The 14,044-nt window shown below is 37.8% G+C and overlaps 1 protein-coding gene and 1 non-coding gene across 5 annotated transcripts in view; both read left to right on the top strand.

The window, feature by feature from the left end:
- SUPT3H (SPT3 homolog, SAGA and STAGA complex component) overlaps nt 1-14,044 on the top strand; it is a 536,625-nt gene that overhangs the window by 448,321 nt on the left and 74,260 nt on the right. For all 4 annotated transcript variants that reach the window (XM_042938952.1, XM_042938951.1, XM_042938949.1 and 1 more), the window contains exon 11: nt 2,629-2,739. In XM_042938952.1, the coding sequence (XP_042794886.1) occupies nt 2,629-2,739 (111 nt within the window). The remainder of the gene's footprint in view (nt 1-2,628; nt 2,740-14,044) is intronic.
- On the top strand, nt 1,092-1,237 carry LOC122220897. Its single transcript, XR_006203048.1, has one exon. It is a non-coding gene; the product is annotated as a U4 spliceosomal RNA (small nuclear RNA).

Genomic DNA, 14,044 nt, shown 5'->3' with positions numbered 1-14,044 from the left:
AAAGAACTCAGTGGGCAAGTCAAGAAAGTGTAGAAATGTGCACATGGTAACTTCCTGCTGTTTGCGGTTACTTAATTATAGATAAATCGGAAATGGGCAAATTGGAAATCTGATGACATTTTTCACAAAAGTGAATATTTTTGTTTTTTATATAAGTTAGCTTCATGTTTTTAGTGAAGATCACGCTTCAACCATTAGTTTCTAGCTTACGTTTCCTTCAGTGTTCTGAAATCCTATTTGATTGCCCTGCCAGAGGTTCTGAGAGATTTTGACCAAATGTCCTATGGTTTTGACTAAAACCAAATTTATTTGGAAAAGTAAGGAAAAGTAGGATCATACATTGGCCATGGAGGAAAGAAATGAAACATAAATCCAAGTTGTGGGGAGAAAGGAGATCCCGTAGAGGAACTTTCCATCCTACTTACTATGCAGAAGATTGACCCTCTTGATTTCTCTCTTTTGTATTTCCACTGCAAAACTTAGCTCTAAATTCCAAATCCAGCTAAATATTTGCATTGATTTCCACAAATAGATAGAATGCCTCAACCTTTAATGAGTCTGTATTAGTCATATTCATCTTCTGGGGCCCAGTGGACTCACAGAAGAGTCTTTACCCTTATCAGATACCTACTAATTGCATTTATTCTAATATATTCCAACTGACACGAAGTATTTGAAATTAGAATCAAGAAAACATTCAAAAAAAAATCCTGTCTACTTATATATCAATGCCAAATGAAGGGTTAAGATAACAATTTGTGTGATTGCAGGCACAACGGATACGTTATTTAAATGGCATTGTTGGAATGAAGTTGAGAAAGAGACTCTAGAGTAAATTCCTATTTGGTTTATTGCATATCTTATTAAAATCATAAAAATGGTCAAGATCTGGTTTGTTTCATATTGTACACTTTATTTCAGGTTCAGCTTAGATAATTAGCAGATGTTCTCATTGAATGGGAATTGTTGTATTCTTTTACTAGCTATTGGAAAAGCATGCACAAGGTACAGAAAGAACATCTGAAAAGTACAGAAGGATCTACAGTGAAAATGTCTCTTCTAATCCCTGTCCTTTAGATACCCATTTATCAAGCTTTGCGCAGTGGCAGTATCGTAGCCAATGAGGTTTATCCGAGGCGTGATTATTGCTAATAGATACCCATTTATCCTTCAAGAGATAAGGACTATTACTGATGTTTGGTGTTCCCTTGCAAAAATATTCTATGCTTAAATGAGTTTATAATGTTCGGCCTTTTAAAAAAATAAGTGGTAACATAGTGCCACCCAGTTGGACACCTTGCATTTTTTCATACAATACGTCTTAGAGACAGTTCCATAGGAGTAGGGATGGAACTTTTGATGGTTGCTGTAGTTTCTGTTTCATTCGATGGATGTATCATAATTTATTTTAGTGTTCCCTCATTGATGAATATTTACCTCATCAATCCTAATAGTTCTGCAGTGAGAGTATAGATACGATATATAAAATTGTGTACCTGTGTAATATATTTGTAGGATAAATCCTTAGAGGTGAAATTGGGTCAAAAATGGAGGTCCATTTCCATTTGACAAGATTTTGCCAAATCGCCATCCATAGTGGTCATATTAGTTATACTCCTAGAAGGAATTATGAAAGTGGTCATTTTAGTAATTATCAGAAAAACAAATAATCATCATGTGACTATTACTGACCTCTAGAATACAGCTATAGTAATACACAAACTACTGTTTCTTCCTGTTGATTCTTTAATGTTAATGACTGGCATGTGGTATCCATTGAAGTATAAAGTGATTAAAATTATTGCCCCAATTTTATAGATGAGGAAACTGAAATGCAGAGATATTACATTACTTGACAGGACTGGTAACTGATAGGATCTGGACTCAGGTATTTGGAAAACCAGAGCCTGCAACTGAACCACAAGACTACCTTGCTCGTATTGAACATTTTAATTTTTTTAAATCACATTACATACATTTCTTGAGCTGGTATCCATACCCTCTTTGCAGATCATCTTTCTCTTTCTTGTGTCTTTTTGTACTTTCAAACCTGCCTTTTTACAGATGAAGCAGATTAAAAGAGACAGGTTTTGTTTTATTTTCTTTTGGCCCTAGGAACCAAGGTAACATGATTGTTTAGGACAGACCCCAGTATTATAAATAAATATACAGCAATTTTGTATTTTTCATTTTAAAATTGATGACCCTCAAGTTATTTCAGAAACATGCCCGACAGGTCCCGAAGAAACATTTGTAATGATAAATGTTTAAATGTTTTTCAAAAAAAAATAACTTCCTTTTATAACTTCTTTCAGCAAGCCCCCACGACGATTCTCATCTACACGCAAGTGGCTGTATTCTCCTGCACCCTGACAGGCAGGCCTAGGTGAAATATTGTGGGCATAAAAATTGCATTTGGTAGGTCTGCTAAGGAAGGGGTCACGTAAAAGTCATCTTTGATTTGTTAATGGAATTTTTTTTTTTAAACGTAGTATATGGCAGCAGGAATGTGCATCCCAAAGGGGAAAAAAACGTCCATTTTATAAAAGTTTATTTTCATATTTTATACACTGTAGTTCTGTTGTGTGTTTTTGATTTAGTAACAATTTATGTGTTTTTCTGTCGCAGAGCACTGCGGCCTGTGGTGTTGAGGCTCACAGCGATGCCATCCAGCCCTGCCACATCAGAGAGGCCGTTCGACGCTACGGCCACAAGATTGGCCCCCTTTCCCCATTCACAGTACGTAATAACAGAGTTATAAAAAGTTATATTTATAATCTGAAAGAATTTTGATTTTCAAGTGGTCAAATGAAGAAGCAATGGAATTGTTGAAAGCAATTTGTGGCGACGGTAATTTTGTTGTATAAAAGTGGCATAGTCCTCTTGGGAAATAAAAGTTAGTCATTTTTGTCTCTTTTTGGAAGGACAATTTTTTTCTACAAAATATTATTTTCTTTCAATTACAAATTATGCTTTTTTGTTGTTGGGGCTTATATTTTCTATTTTTCAAAGCTTAGGTTTATAAAACTTTTTTGTCAAATTATATGTATCCAAATATTGCCAGAAGCACTTTATATTTTAAAATTGGTTAGATTGGCAATGCCACTTCTATCAGATGTCCTGCTCCTAAACATACTTTGAGTTGGAAGAAGAAGAAATGATTTCTTTACTGGCTTTGAAGTAGGCTGAAATGCAGATAGTCTTTCACATCTTCAAATGGTTGTAAAGCTTATAATCAGGGTTTGTTGTTTTTTTTTTTTTTTAATGGAGAATTAAAGACTGTATTTCAACAGCCTAAAGAAAGTGTGTGTATGTGTGCGTGTGTGTGCGTGTGTGTGTGTGTGTGTGTGTGTTTTATTTAAATGCTCATCTCGTGGCCGTTTTAAAACAAATCTTTATTCCTGTTAATAGAACTTTCTCCAAGTCTTTCTCTGTTGAGGCATGGGTTTGATATTCAGAAAGTGAAGTTTGATTGAAGGCTGAGGAACATTAGAATTTACTATTTGTTTGGTTTCTTCATATTCATTTCTGCTTAATACACTAAAGCAGACTACATATATGTTTAACATTATACACACATACATACATACATACATAAATAGGTATAATATACTATGCGTTTTCTCCTGAGGATGGGTTTTACTATTATCCATTGATAGAAATCATGATTTCTATCATCTCCTTTTTTTCTGCATTTTAGTTAAAAGGAATGCTTGCTTTCCATTCTTAATTTTCATTAGTGAATTATATGGATGCTCATTGTGACAGCAAGAATGTATCTCAAGCTTTGTATATTTGGGTCCAGAAGTTTTTTGTAATCATAACTATTATTTTCACTTTTGTTTAATATGTAAAATTTGTCTTCTATGTTATGAGGACATGATTTTAATACACTGATGAAAGCAATATATCCTTCTGCATGAATGTTTTTAGATCATTCAGTTGATATGTATGTATATATATATATGTATATATGCATATATATATATATGTATATATGCATATATACATATATATATATACACATATATATATATATACATGCCTCACTGGTATTCTGTTATTCATGTAATGTTGCTTTGATAATCTGAGATTATCAGATGGTCAGAAAATGTACTTGAAACCAAGTTCAGATATGATTTAAGCTACTGTTTATGTAATAAACATATAACCAATATGGTTTTTTAAATTAAGGTTGCAACTTTTAAATGCTTAATTTAAACAGATCTGGAAAAATAGAACAAATAAACCATGACCTCGAAAGTTCACTTAGCCACTACCAGAGTGACAGCAATTGGTAAAAATCACCAGAGAGGGGGCGCCTGCATTTTCATCAGTCCTCAGAAAAGACCCACCTTGAAAAGTCTGCTTTATTACCTAGAGCTATAATAATTTGCCCAGGCTGCAGGACTGAATGTGCCTACTCTATTTTATAGCATGATTAATATGATCAGGAAGACCTAGTTTCATGGTATATATTATATATAATACATAAATCTGCCCCTTTTTCATTGAAGTATCATTGACACACAGTGGAGTTTCAGGCATACAACATAGTGATTCAACAACCCTATACATCATGCTGTGTTCACCACAAGTGTAGCCACCATCTGTCACTATACAACGCTATTATAATATTATTGACAATATTCCCTATGCTGTTCCTTTCATAAATCTGTCTTTCAGATTAGTTACAAATTCTCCTTAAAGTGGGAGAGATTTGCAGACTGGGTATCTAACAATATGGCGCTTCTCTCCTGGCCCCCACATACCTTCAGCTGCTAAAAGGAGGTGCTTCTGATGTTGGGGCATGTTGATGTCCAGCTCCTTGAGGCTCACTCCCTGAAATAATACTTCATGCTGCCTAGGGACACTGCTACGTAGGTTTTGAGCTGCAACTCGTAAGAAGAGAGGAGGCATGCAGACTGCGTCTGTAGTAACCATGGATTGAGACCTAAATTTTCATACAGAAAAGTTGAGCTCAGTTACCTCTAGCCTACCAGTTCCTTTGTAAACTGAAATGCTCATAACAACTAGCTTATACTTATGAGACATAAACATTGTGTCCTTGCACCATGTCATTCCAAATCTAAGTGCTTGTCTGGTGTATATAGAGATGTGATGGCTAATTTAAAATAGCCATCACTTGATTCATGTGTAGCCAATTCCCAATACTTGGAAATTGATTTAGAGAATGAAAATGACAGTAGGTTACACAGACATCTAATTCCAACATCAATCAATCAGTAAACCCGGAGCAACCTGCTTTTAGTGAGTCCTCATTCCGTTTTCCACTCTGTTAATGACTTTTGACGTAATTTTGTACAAAAATCACAACATGCTCAGTTTCAGAACTACAGTTCGTTGCATAAAGAATTGTGAGTTCCTCACCCAGGCAATGAGTTGAAATGTCAGAAGAAGAGATTGAAGCTGTGTTAGGTGGAGGTGAGGAGGAAGAGGGAAACGATGCTTTGCACCTAGTGGCTGCTGACACAGAGAGGAAAGGGGTGGAGAGCTGAGACACCGGCCAGCCTGCCGTTCATACGCAGGTGGTGGAAACACTTCTCAGCCACCATCTCTGACCAAGGAGTTATGGCAGTACTGTGTCTAGCCTATTGGTTTTAGTTGGTGATTTCTTTCTTTCCTGTGTTCTCCTTTATTCGCAATCCTATGCAGAAGCTCAGAGAAAGTATCATACCTAGAAGATTGATGTAATTTTTCTGAGGTTAAGCTATTAATTAGACTAAATGATATAACCAAGGTCTAAAATTTGGGCCTTCCAACTTCCAGCCCCAAAATCTGCCTCCTAAAACACATTTGCGATTGTCCCCATCCCTCTACGTACCTGACTTTCTGGATACACATACTAAAGAACATTTTTAAAACCGAATTTTACCTTTTGCCTGTTGTTTATTTTTCCTATGATTGTTTCGTTTTCCCATAATTCTGGAAATCACCTCAGAGTCTGTGATTTGGGGGCGCCCGGGTGGTTCAGTCAGTTGGGCGTCCGACTCTTGGTTTCAGCTCAGGTTGCGATCTCACGGTTCATGAGTTCTGGCCCCACATCAGGCTCTGCGCTGACAGCACGGAGCCTGCTTAGGATTCTCTCTCTCTGCCCTTCCCCCACTCTCCCTCCCTTTCTCTCTCTCAAAATAAATAAATAAACTTAAAAAAAAAAAAGGCACCTGGGTGGCTTAGTCGGTTAAGCATCCAATTTCGGCTCAAGTCATGATCTCATGGTTTATGAGTTCAGGCCCCACGCCGGGCTCTGTACTGACAGCTCGGATCCTGGAGCCTGCTTTGGATTCTGTCTCCCTCTCTCTCTGCCCTTCCCCACTCATGCTCGCTCTCTCTCTCTCTCTCTCTCTCTCTCTCAAGAATAAATATGTAAAAAAATTTTTTGAGGGGCACCTGGGTGGCTCAGTCGGTTGGGTGTCCGACTTTGCCTCAGGTCATGTTCTCACAGTTCATGGTTTGAGCCCCACGTTGGGCTCTGTGCTGACAGCTCAGAGCCTGGAGCCTGCTTTGGATTCCATGTCTCCCTCTTTCTGGCCCTCCCCCACTCACATTCTGTCTCACTCTCTCAAAAATAAACATTAAAAAAAATAAATTAAAATTTTTTTGAGCTTCATCAAATTCAGTTTATGTAAGTTATTAAAAACAACTTTCAGAGACTGTTGAGTATATCAAAGTTGGTGATAATTTTTTATATTATTTCCACAGTTTTTACATTTTTTATATTTTACTGATACCATCATTTCTTTAGTAATTTTTTTCATTTACTGAGAGTAGTGTTAGTATGTTAGAAAATTAAGAAAACACAGAATAGTAAAGGGTAAAATAAAACTTACTTCGAGAAAGGTATCAGAGCCCCCCAATAAAAAAAGTGTAGCAAAAGCTTTAAAGGAATTGTCCTATCAGAAAAATCAGTTGGTATTTAATTGTTTGAAGAATATTTTCTTCTCTCAACCTAAAAATTCACATGCTTTTGGTAATGGCTTTTAAAAATATATTCTTGGAACTTATTTGTGCAAGTTTTTTTTTTTTAAGTTTATTTATTTTTTTTGAGAGAGAGAGTGCGTGCAAAGAGGGAAGGGCAGAAAGAGAGGGAGAGAGAGAATCTGTGCTGACAGCACAGAGCCCAATGCAGGACTAGAACCCACGAACTGCGAGGCCATGACCTGAGCCGACATCGAGAGTCGGACGCTTAAACGACTGAGCCACCCAGGTGCCTGTATTTGTGCCAGCTTGGAAGTAAAAAGCATTTAAAGTTTTTGTGAACAAAATGTTTTTCAGGGAAAATACTCCAAAGAGTAACCCAGGGTAGTGGTTGTTCATCATGTAGAGGAAGGTCAAACGTGTGTTGCCCTTAGAGCCTCACTCTTTGCACGTGGTGTGCAAACAATCCCACCTCTTGGTGGGAAGTACTATGAGTGGCTGATATAAAACCAGGCGTGTAATTTTGAAAGCCAGAAACAGGAAACCGTGTTCGCTGGGTGAGATGACCTAAGCCCGTGTGTAATGCCTAAATCTATTTTAGCTTCTCCTGAGTGATATTCACAGTAGAAAAATATGTTAATCTCCCTGAACTTGCATGTTATCAGGTGACTCTTCCATTGAACTACAATACTGAGACGAGACAGTTGCTTATTTAAGCACCATCGTTAAGCTAAATAATCCCTTACGTGCACCCCCAGCAGCGAGTTGTGCTTCAGTATCCATTCTGCCATCTTAAATTCTAAGGTAGGGTCACAGTACTGTATTTTAGAGCTGGCTGACACTTGAGAAGGCCCAGTTAGTCTCAGCCTCAGAGAAACTTGGCAGTGTACCCAAAGGCACCTTGTAAGTGAGTGACAGGACTGACCCCAGAATCCAGCCTCTTCACTCACAAGTGTACTGTTCTTCCACAGTGATCCTTTACTTTGATGTGGGTATATCTATTGTGGGTTCGGGGGGGATGCTCTCATATCATTTGTTCTTAAGGAACGTTCAAAATAGACACATAGGTATAAAAAATGTGAAATTGCCTTTAAGACTTCCTCACATGAAGCTTTGAAAAACAAAAGTGGCATAGTGGATTGCTTTCACTATTTTGATCTAGACTTTCACATTCATGAATAATTCTTGCGTCATAAGTGCATTAGATTTGTCTGCATTTTATTTGTTCGGCATGGAAAATTAAATGTCACAAAATATTAGAATAATTTTCAAATGCAAATACCAAGTATAAATGGGGTAAGAATTCTTAAATATTTGTGTTGTTACTGGAAGCAAAAGTTTTCTCAGTACATTTTTTGGAAGTACTAAATCTATCCTTAGAGATTGGAGCAAATGTACCTTTTTAGATTTGTGGGCTACTGATTCTCTGAAATAAATTAACATATGGCATATTTATCATATGAGAATAACCTAAAAATGAGTGTTTTCTAGAAAAAAATGCAAAACTTCTAACTGGTTTTAATTTTAAAATAGGGCAGGGAGATTTCAGTGACAAAATTCATTATGTCAAATTATATGAAATTGTGGTTTCTCTAGGTGAAAAACAGTTGAATATCGGGACAGCATTCAATTTCGGATTACTTAAGGAGAGAATGTTTGAAATGTAGGGATAAAGAAGTTGGAAGAGTTTGGCAGAGAAAACCATTAGGATCTGAGATGAGTGTTGGTTCATATCAAATCATAATTCATATACTATTTTAGAAAAACCTTTTCACTTGTGTTATTTTTCCTCACAACACAGCAAGATGAGTGTTAGTTATCCCACTTCATAGATGAGAAAATTGAGATGTAGAGAAAAATTAGGGCACCTGGGTGGCTCAGTCGGTTCAGTGTCCGACTTCGGCTCAGGTCATGATCTCATAGTTCATGAGTTTGAACCCCGTATCGGGCTCTGTGCTGACATCTCAGAGCCTGGAGCCTGCTTCAGATTCTGTCTCTCTCTCTCTCTGCCTCTCCCCCGCTCACTCTCTGTCTCTCTCTAAAATAAATAAACATTAGAAAAAAATTTTTTAGAGAAAAATTAAGTAACCAGCTTAAGGTTACATAGTAAGTACCAGAGTTCTGTCTGTGGCCAGGAATATTCTATCGATTGCCAGGACCATGGGCTTCAGTGAATTCTTACTAATCCTACTCATTAAACTTCCTCTTTGCAGAATGGTCTCTGTTCTTACCTTTTTAAGTGGTCTTATCCTCAAAATATGAGACCATATTGTTTAAACTACATTGTGTAGAAGACAAGTGTATGTTCCACTAGAAAAGGGTTTCTTCATAAGATATTTCAAAAAATCGATATGTTATATCTAGAAGATCTACTCTTAAAAGAACAGTGAAGGTGTTTCAAAAACAAAGTTATGGGTGAAAGTTGTAATATTGTATCCATCACAGTGTCCACTTTATTTTTATATTTTATTTTATTTATGCAGCGTTAAGAAGTTTTGATTCACAAATATAGCAGTTCTCAATAATGTTCTACACAGGCCTGCAGTGGTCTTGGCCCAAAAGAAAAATCGTTAGAATTTTTTGCTTAAAAGTTGTTTGAACTAACAATATTTAACAAATGCTCACATTTTTAAACTAGTGATATTTAAAGAGAATCAATATATGCATTTCTAATCCAGGGTGACCCTTCTTGGATTTCTGGAAAAAATTTTTTAAGGTATCTTAAAACATTAGAAGCTACTCAAAGATGTCATAAAGAAAATCTCAGTCACCTGGAGACCCTTTTCTGACAAATACTTGCTTAAAGTTTCAGGGTCAAGTTTATTTTGCTTTGCCTGTTGAATCCAAATTTGATGAATGAATAATGAACTTCATTACTGAAACTATTTCTGCTGTTGTAAGCAGAACATCATAATTCTGTGTTGCCAGATCGAGGCGGCACAATCTCATTATACTGTAAAAGCTGTTTAGTTCATTTTTTAAATCATCAGACAGCAGGGAGAAGGAAAGTGAGATCTTCTCTCATTTGAACCCTCTATCTGCACTAATACCTTAAATTAGGCAGCCAGTGATTTTGTTTATAAGGACTTATCCAGTTCCAGTTTGAAAATTCAAGTATTATTAACAACTAGTTTGTGTCTGCAGTAAATAGCTACTATTCAAAGGCATTTTGCTTTTTTCTGCCATCACCTCTGTGTCAGAAGTAAAGACCTCAAATTCGGTTCTGCGTCGGGTGGAGACCCTAAGGTGATGTAATCATTTGCCCAGTTGCATACAGAATATTTCTCTGGTCTGCTTTAAAAGTATCCACAAACAAAATCTAACAAGCCCAAATTCCAAGACGTAACCTTATCCTAATCAGCAAAACGTTTACAGGAAGTTCAAATATAAAATGTGAAAAGGCAGAACCTTTATTATGAGTAGCACAAAAATTGTAAATGGACATTCAAATCAAACATCATGAGGAGGTGCCTGGGTGCCAGTCAGTTGAGCATCCTCCTTCAGCTCAGGTCGTGATCTCATGGTTCGTTAGTTCGAGCCCCGCATCGGGCTCTGTGCTAACAGCTCAGAGCCCGGAGGCTGCTTCAGATTCTGTGTCTCCCTTTCTCTCTGCCCCCACCCCACTCATGCTCACTCACTCGCGCTCTCTCTCTCTCTCTCTCTCTCTCTCTCTCAAAACTAAATAAACATTTAAAAAAAATCATGAGGCCCCTAGAAAATCTTCAAAGAATCCTAGAGTTTTCAGGAACATAGTTTGAAAAGGAGAAAACCAGTCTTCTCTAATGGGGGGACACGTTTAAAGTAGATCTCAAAGTTGAGAGCCCTAATCAGCTCTGTGTAATTTCTCCAAGTGTGTATCCTTCAAAGTCTTTTAAAATTTGAAGTAGTTCAAGAAGTTAATGAATCTCTATTTATTGTAAAAGGCAGGCTGTATCTTGGAGAGTAAAGGAGGAATTCGAACAAGGAAAGAGGAACATTTGACAACGAAGAGAAACTTTTTGAGCAGAATATCCGAAAAGGACAAGGTCTTGAGATTTGAACGTGTTATTGCAGTTTCTAGGTTTTTGCCGTCTTCTGAGGGAATGGCCAGAGAGTGGGAAAATATTTAGAGTGACTCCCAAAAGGAAATTATTTTTTCTTTAAAAAAAAATCACAGGATTCTTTTAACTCATAAATTCATGAAAGCAGCAAAAGGATTCGTTGGGAGGAACTAACCTCAGCTGAGATCTTTCTAAACTTAAAAACTGTGCTCTAAAAATGGCAAGAATCCTCCTTTAAGTCTGTGAATGAACAAGAAGATGATATATATTTACATCTACAATGTCAGTATATTAATTAATAATAATAATAATATTAAATTGTTCAGGTTCACCTAAGAAAAATCCTATTTGAATTTTCAATTCATATTTTCTATCTAAGTAGGTGAATATTAGAAAAGAGCACACTGGTTTTATTAAAACACATTGTTTGTTTACCATCCCAGAAACATCGAACATTCATAAGGGAGTTTTGTTCAAGTGAAACATTTGTGTACTGTTTTATTGGTACTGTGACAGAAACCCCCTCCAACAGCCATGATGAGAGCCTGTTGAACTGGAGGTGATTTACTTTTTGATGATTTCTTAAATAGTGTTACATACTTTAGTCTCGCAAATATAATCATTGAACTGTCATTTAATTTACCGATGTAGTTGCAGACTTAATCCCACAACATAATAAGTGGATTGTTTTAAGTGGAAAATTTACACCTTCCCAAAATGAAACTGATACCTGGCTTTTATTGTAGCCAGCGTGTATTTAAGGCTCTATCCAAGGTAGGAAAAATACGCAGGAAAAAAATAATTATGCCTTGTTTTCCCGACTGGTGTTTTAATTATGATTTGATTTAAACCAAATCCCCTAGGCTGTGCATGCACAGATCAAATATTCCACCCCCACACACTGCCTCTGCATGACCCCAAGCTGTGAGAAGAGAAAATTCACGGCCCATATGTCAGTCAGATGTTAATTCTTGCCCTGGCACCTGGATAGGCTCTCCCACCTGATTGGAGTGCACTTTGCAGTTCTGGGCATCTACCCAACATGTGGAGTAGGCTCTCCAGATCTGGAAATATTTTGACTGATTAGTTGGCAGAGGTCGTGAGGGCAGAGCCCAATGTCAGGCTCTGAATTTGCCCAGGTGCATTCAAGGTGACAGTCGGGCAGCTGTGCCCCTGATGGAAATACCAGGGAGGAGTACTTGAGTCGACTCTCTGGCTCCAGAAGTTCATAGCCTGGCCTACAGGTTCCTGTCACTTCCAATTCAAACACTTGTGCAGATTTTATAGTTTCCAGTAGAGAAGTTAGAAACTACATTTCTGGCTCTGATTTAATTCTTCATTCCTGATCTAACCTAAAACACCCATTCCCATACTCTAGACTAATTAGGTAAGAGCCTCATAAGTAAATGAGTTATAGTTGACACGCATTTCTCATCCAGGCACGCTTTCAATAGTTTAAAAAAGAGAGAGAGGAGAAGAGAAGAGAAGAGAAGAGAAAGAAAACTAGCCCAAGTTCTATAATGTGCTTTTCTCTGAACCACTATCTAAAGAAGACAGGAATAGGGGTCAGTCCTCATGTGGGCAGACACCTTCAGTTTTTGGTGGTTCTTTTCACTCACACAACCAACTCACACATGGCTAAAATTTTTAAAAATGAAAAAGAAGGTAAGGCCAGACTCCATGCTACTACAAGTCCATCTGTCACCCACCACCGCTGCTGGAAAACCAATTCAAAGCACGTGCCTCCCTGATAGGGTAGAAGCATCCGTCACATACAAAGGACAGCAATTGCTTTCTGAGTTGAACAGTCCATTTGGCAAAATCCGTATTTGTACAATTGAACTGCTCATGATGGAGAAGTGGAAGGTCCCTACATGTGTTAACATCCCTACATGTCCTCGGGCCCCTACAGCTCTGACACCTCCATTTATTAATTCAATAAACATTTTCCAAGTACTGTATTAGAAATACGTTGAAGTGGGGGTATGGGATATAGAGATAACGGGATGTTCCGACACAGTGTAGGAGATGTGCATACAGGCAGTGCCATGTGGCCAGTGGTGTCACAAGTTTGGACAAAGTGCTTCAGGTACAGAGGGAGGGCACAGTCTGCCTGAGGAAGTCAGGGGAGCTTTGTAGGGCCATTGACATTTGAATCGAATTTATGAAACAGAGGTAAGGGAAACGAGTAAGAATTTGGAAATGGTATTTCAGGTAGCAAAAGGAGCAGGGATAAAATGGGGGAGGAATACAGATGTACGAAAGAAGTATGGGGCACCTGGGTGGCTCAGTGGCTCAAGTGGGTGTCTGACTTTGGCTCAAGTCGCGATCTCACGGTTTGTGAGTTCGAGCCCCGCATTGGGCTCTGTGTTGACAGCTCGGAGCCTGGAGCCTGCTTCAGATTCTGTGTCTCCCTCTCTCTCTCTCTCTCTCTGCCCTCTCCTGCTCATGTTCTGTCTCTCTGTCTCTCAAAAATAAGAAAACATTAAAAAAAAAAAAGAAAGAAGGAAAGAAAAGAAAAGGAAGGAAGGAAGGAAGAAGTACAATTGTTTAGGCAAAGTTGAGGAACCAAGTCTTGAGTACCCTGAGGGGAGGGTGGAATGGGGTGATGACAGTTTGAAGACTTTGAATTCCAAGCCGGTTTACCTAGACTTTATGATGTCGGTCAGCAGTTATCTGTGCTCTACAGAAACCCCAAATTATTGTGCGGGCATTGTGCAAATAATAAAGCATTTTCTCTGAATAATACACATGAATTTTTATCTCTGATACACATTAGGTTCTCAATAAGATTTTGTGGGCAAAATTTCTTTTTAACGACTGATACGGATCAGGGAGCTATTTGAGAGTTTTTGAGCAAGGAGTGGATATAAACAGCTCTGTATTGTAGAAAAATAACTCAGATGGTGGTGTAAAGGAAGGAGTAGGGTTACAGGGTAGAACAGGCACAGTTCTAATGAGAGGCCAATTAGGTGGCCCCGCAGTATTGCAAGCAAGAAGGCAGAAAAGGCTCTGCTAAGTTAATGACATTGAGAACAGACAAGAGAGAATCCATTAAAGAGATT

Source organism: Panthera leo, chromosome B2, assembly GCF_018350215.1.
Source record: "Panthera leo isolate Ple1 chromosome B2, P.leo_Ple1_pat1.1, whole genome shotgun sequence".
NCBI lineage: Eukaryota > Metazoa > Chordata > Mammalia > Carnivora > Felidae > Panthera > Panthera leo.
The sequence above is the reverse complement of the archived record's forward strand: the minus strand, read 5'-3'. Positions and strand labels throughout refer to the sequence as shown.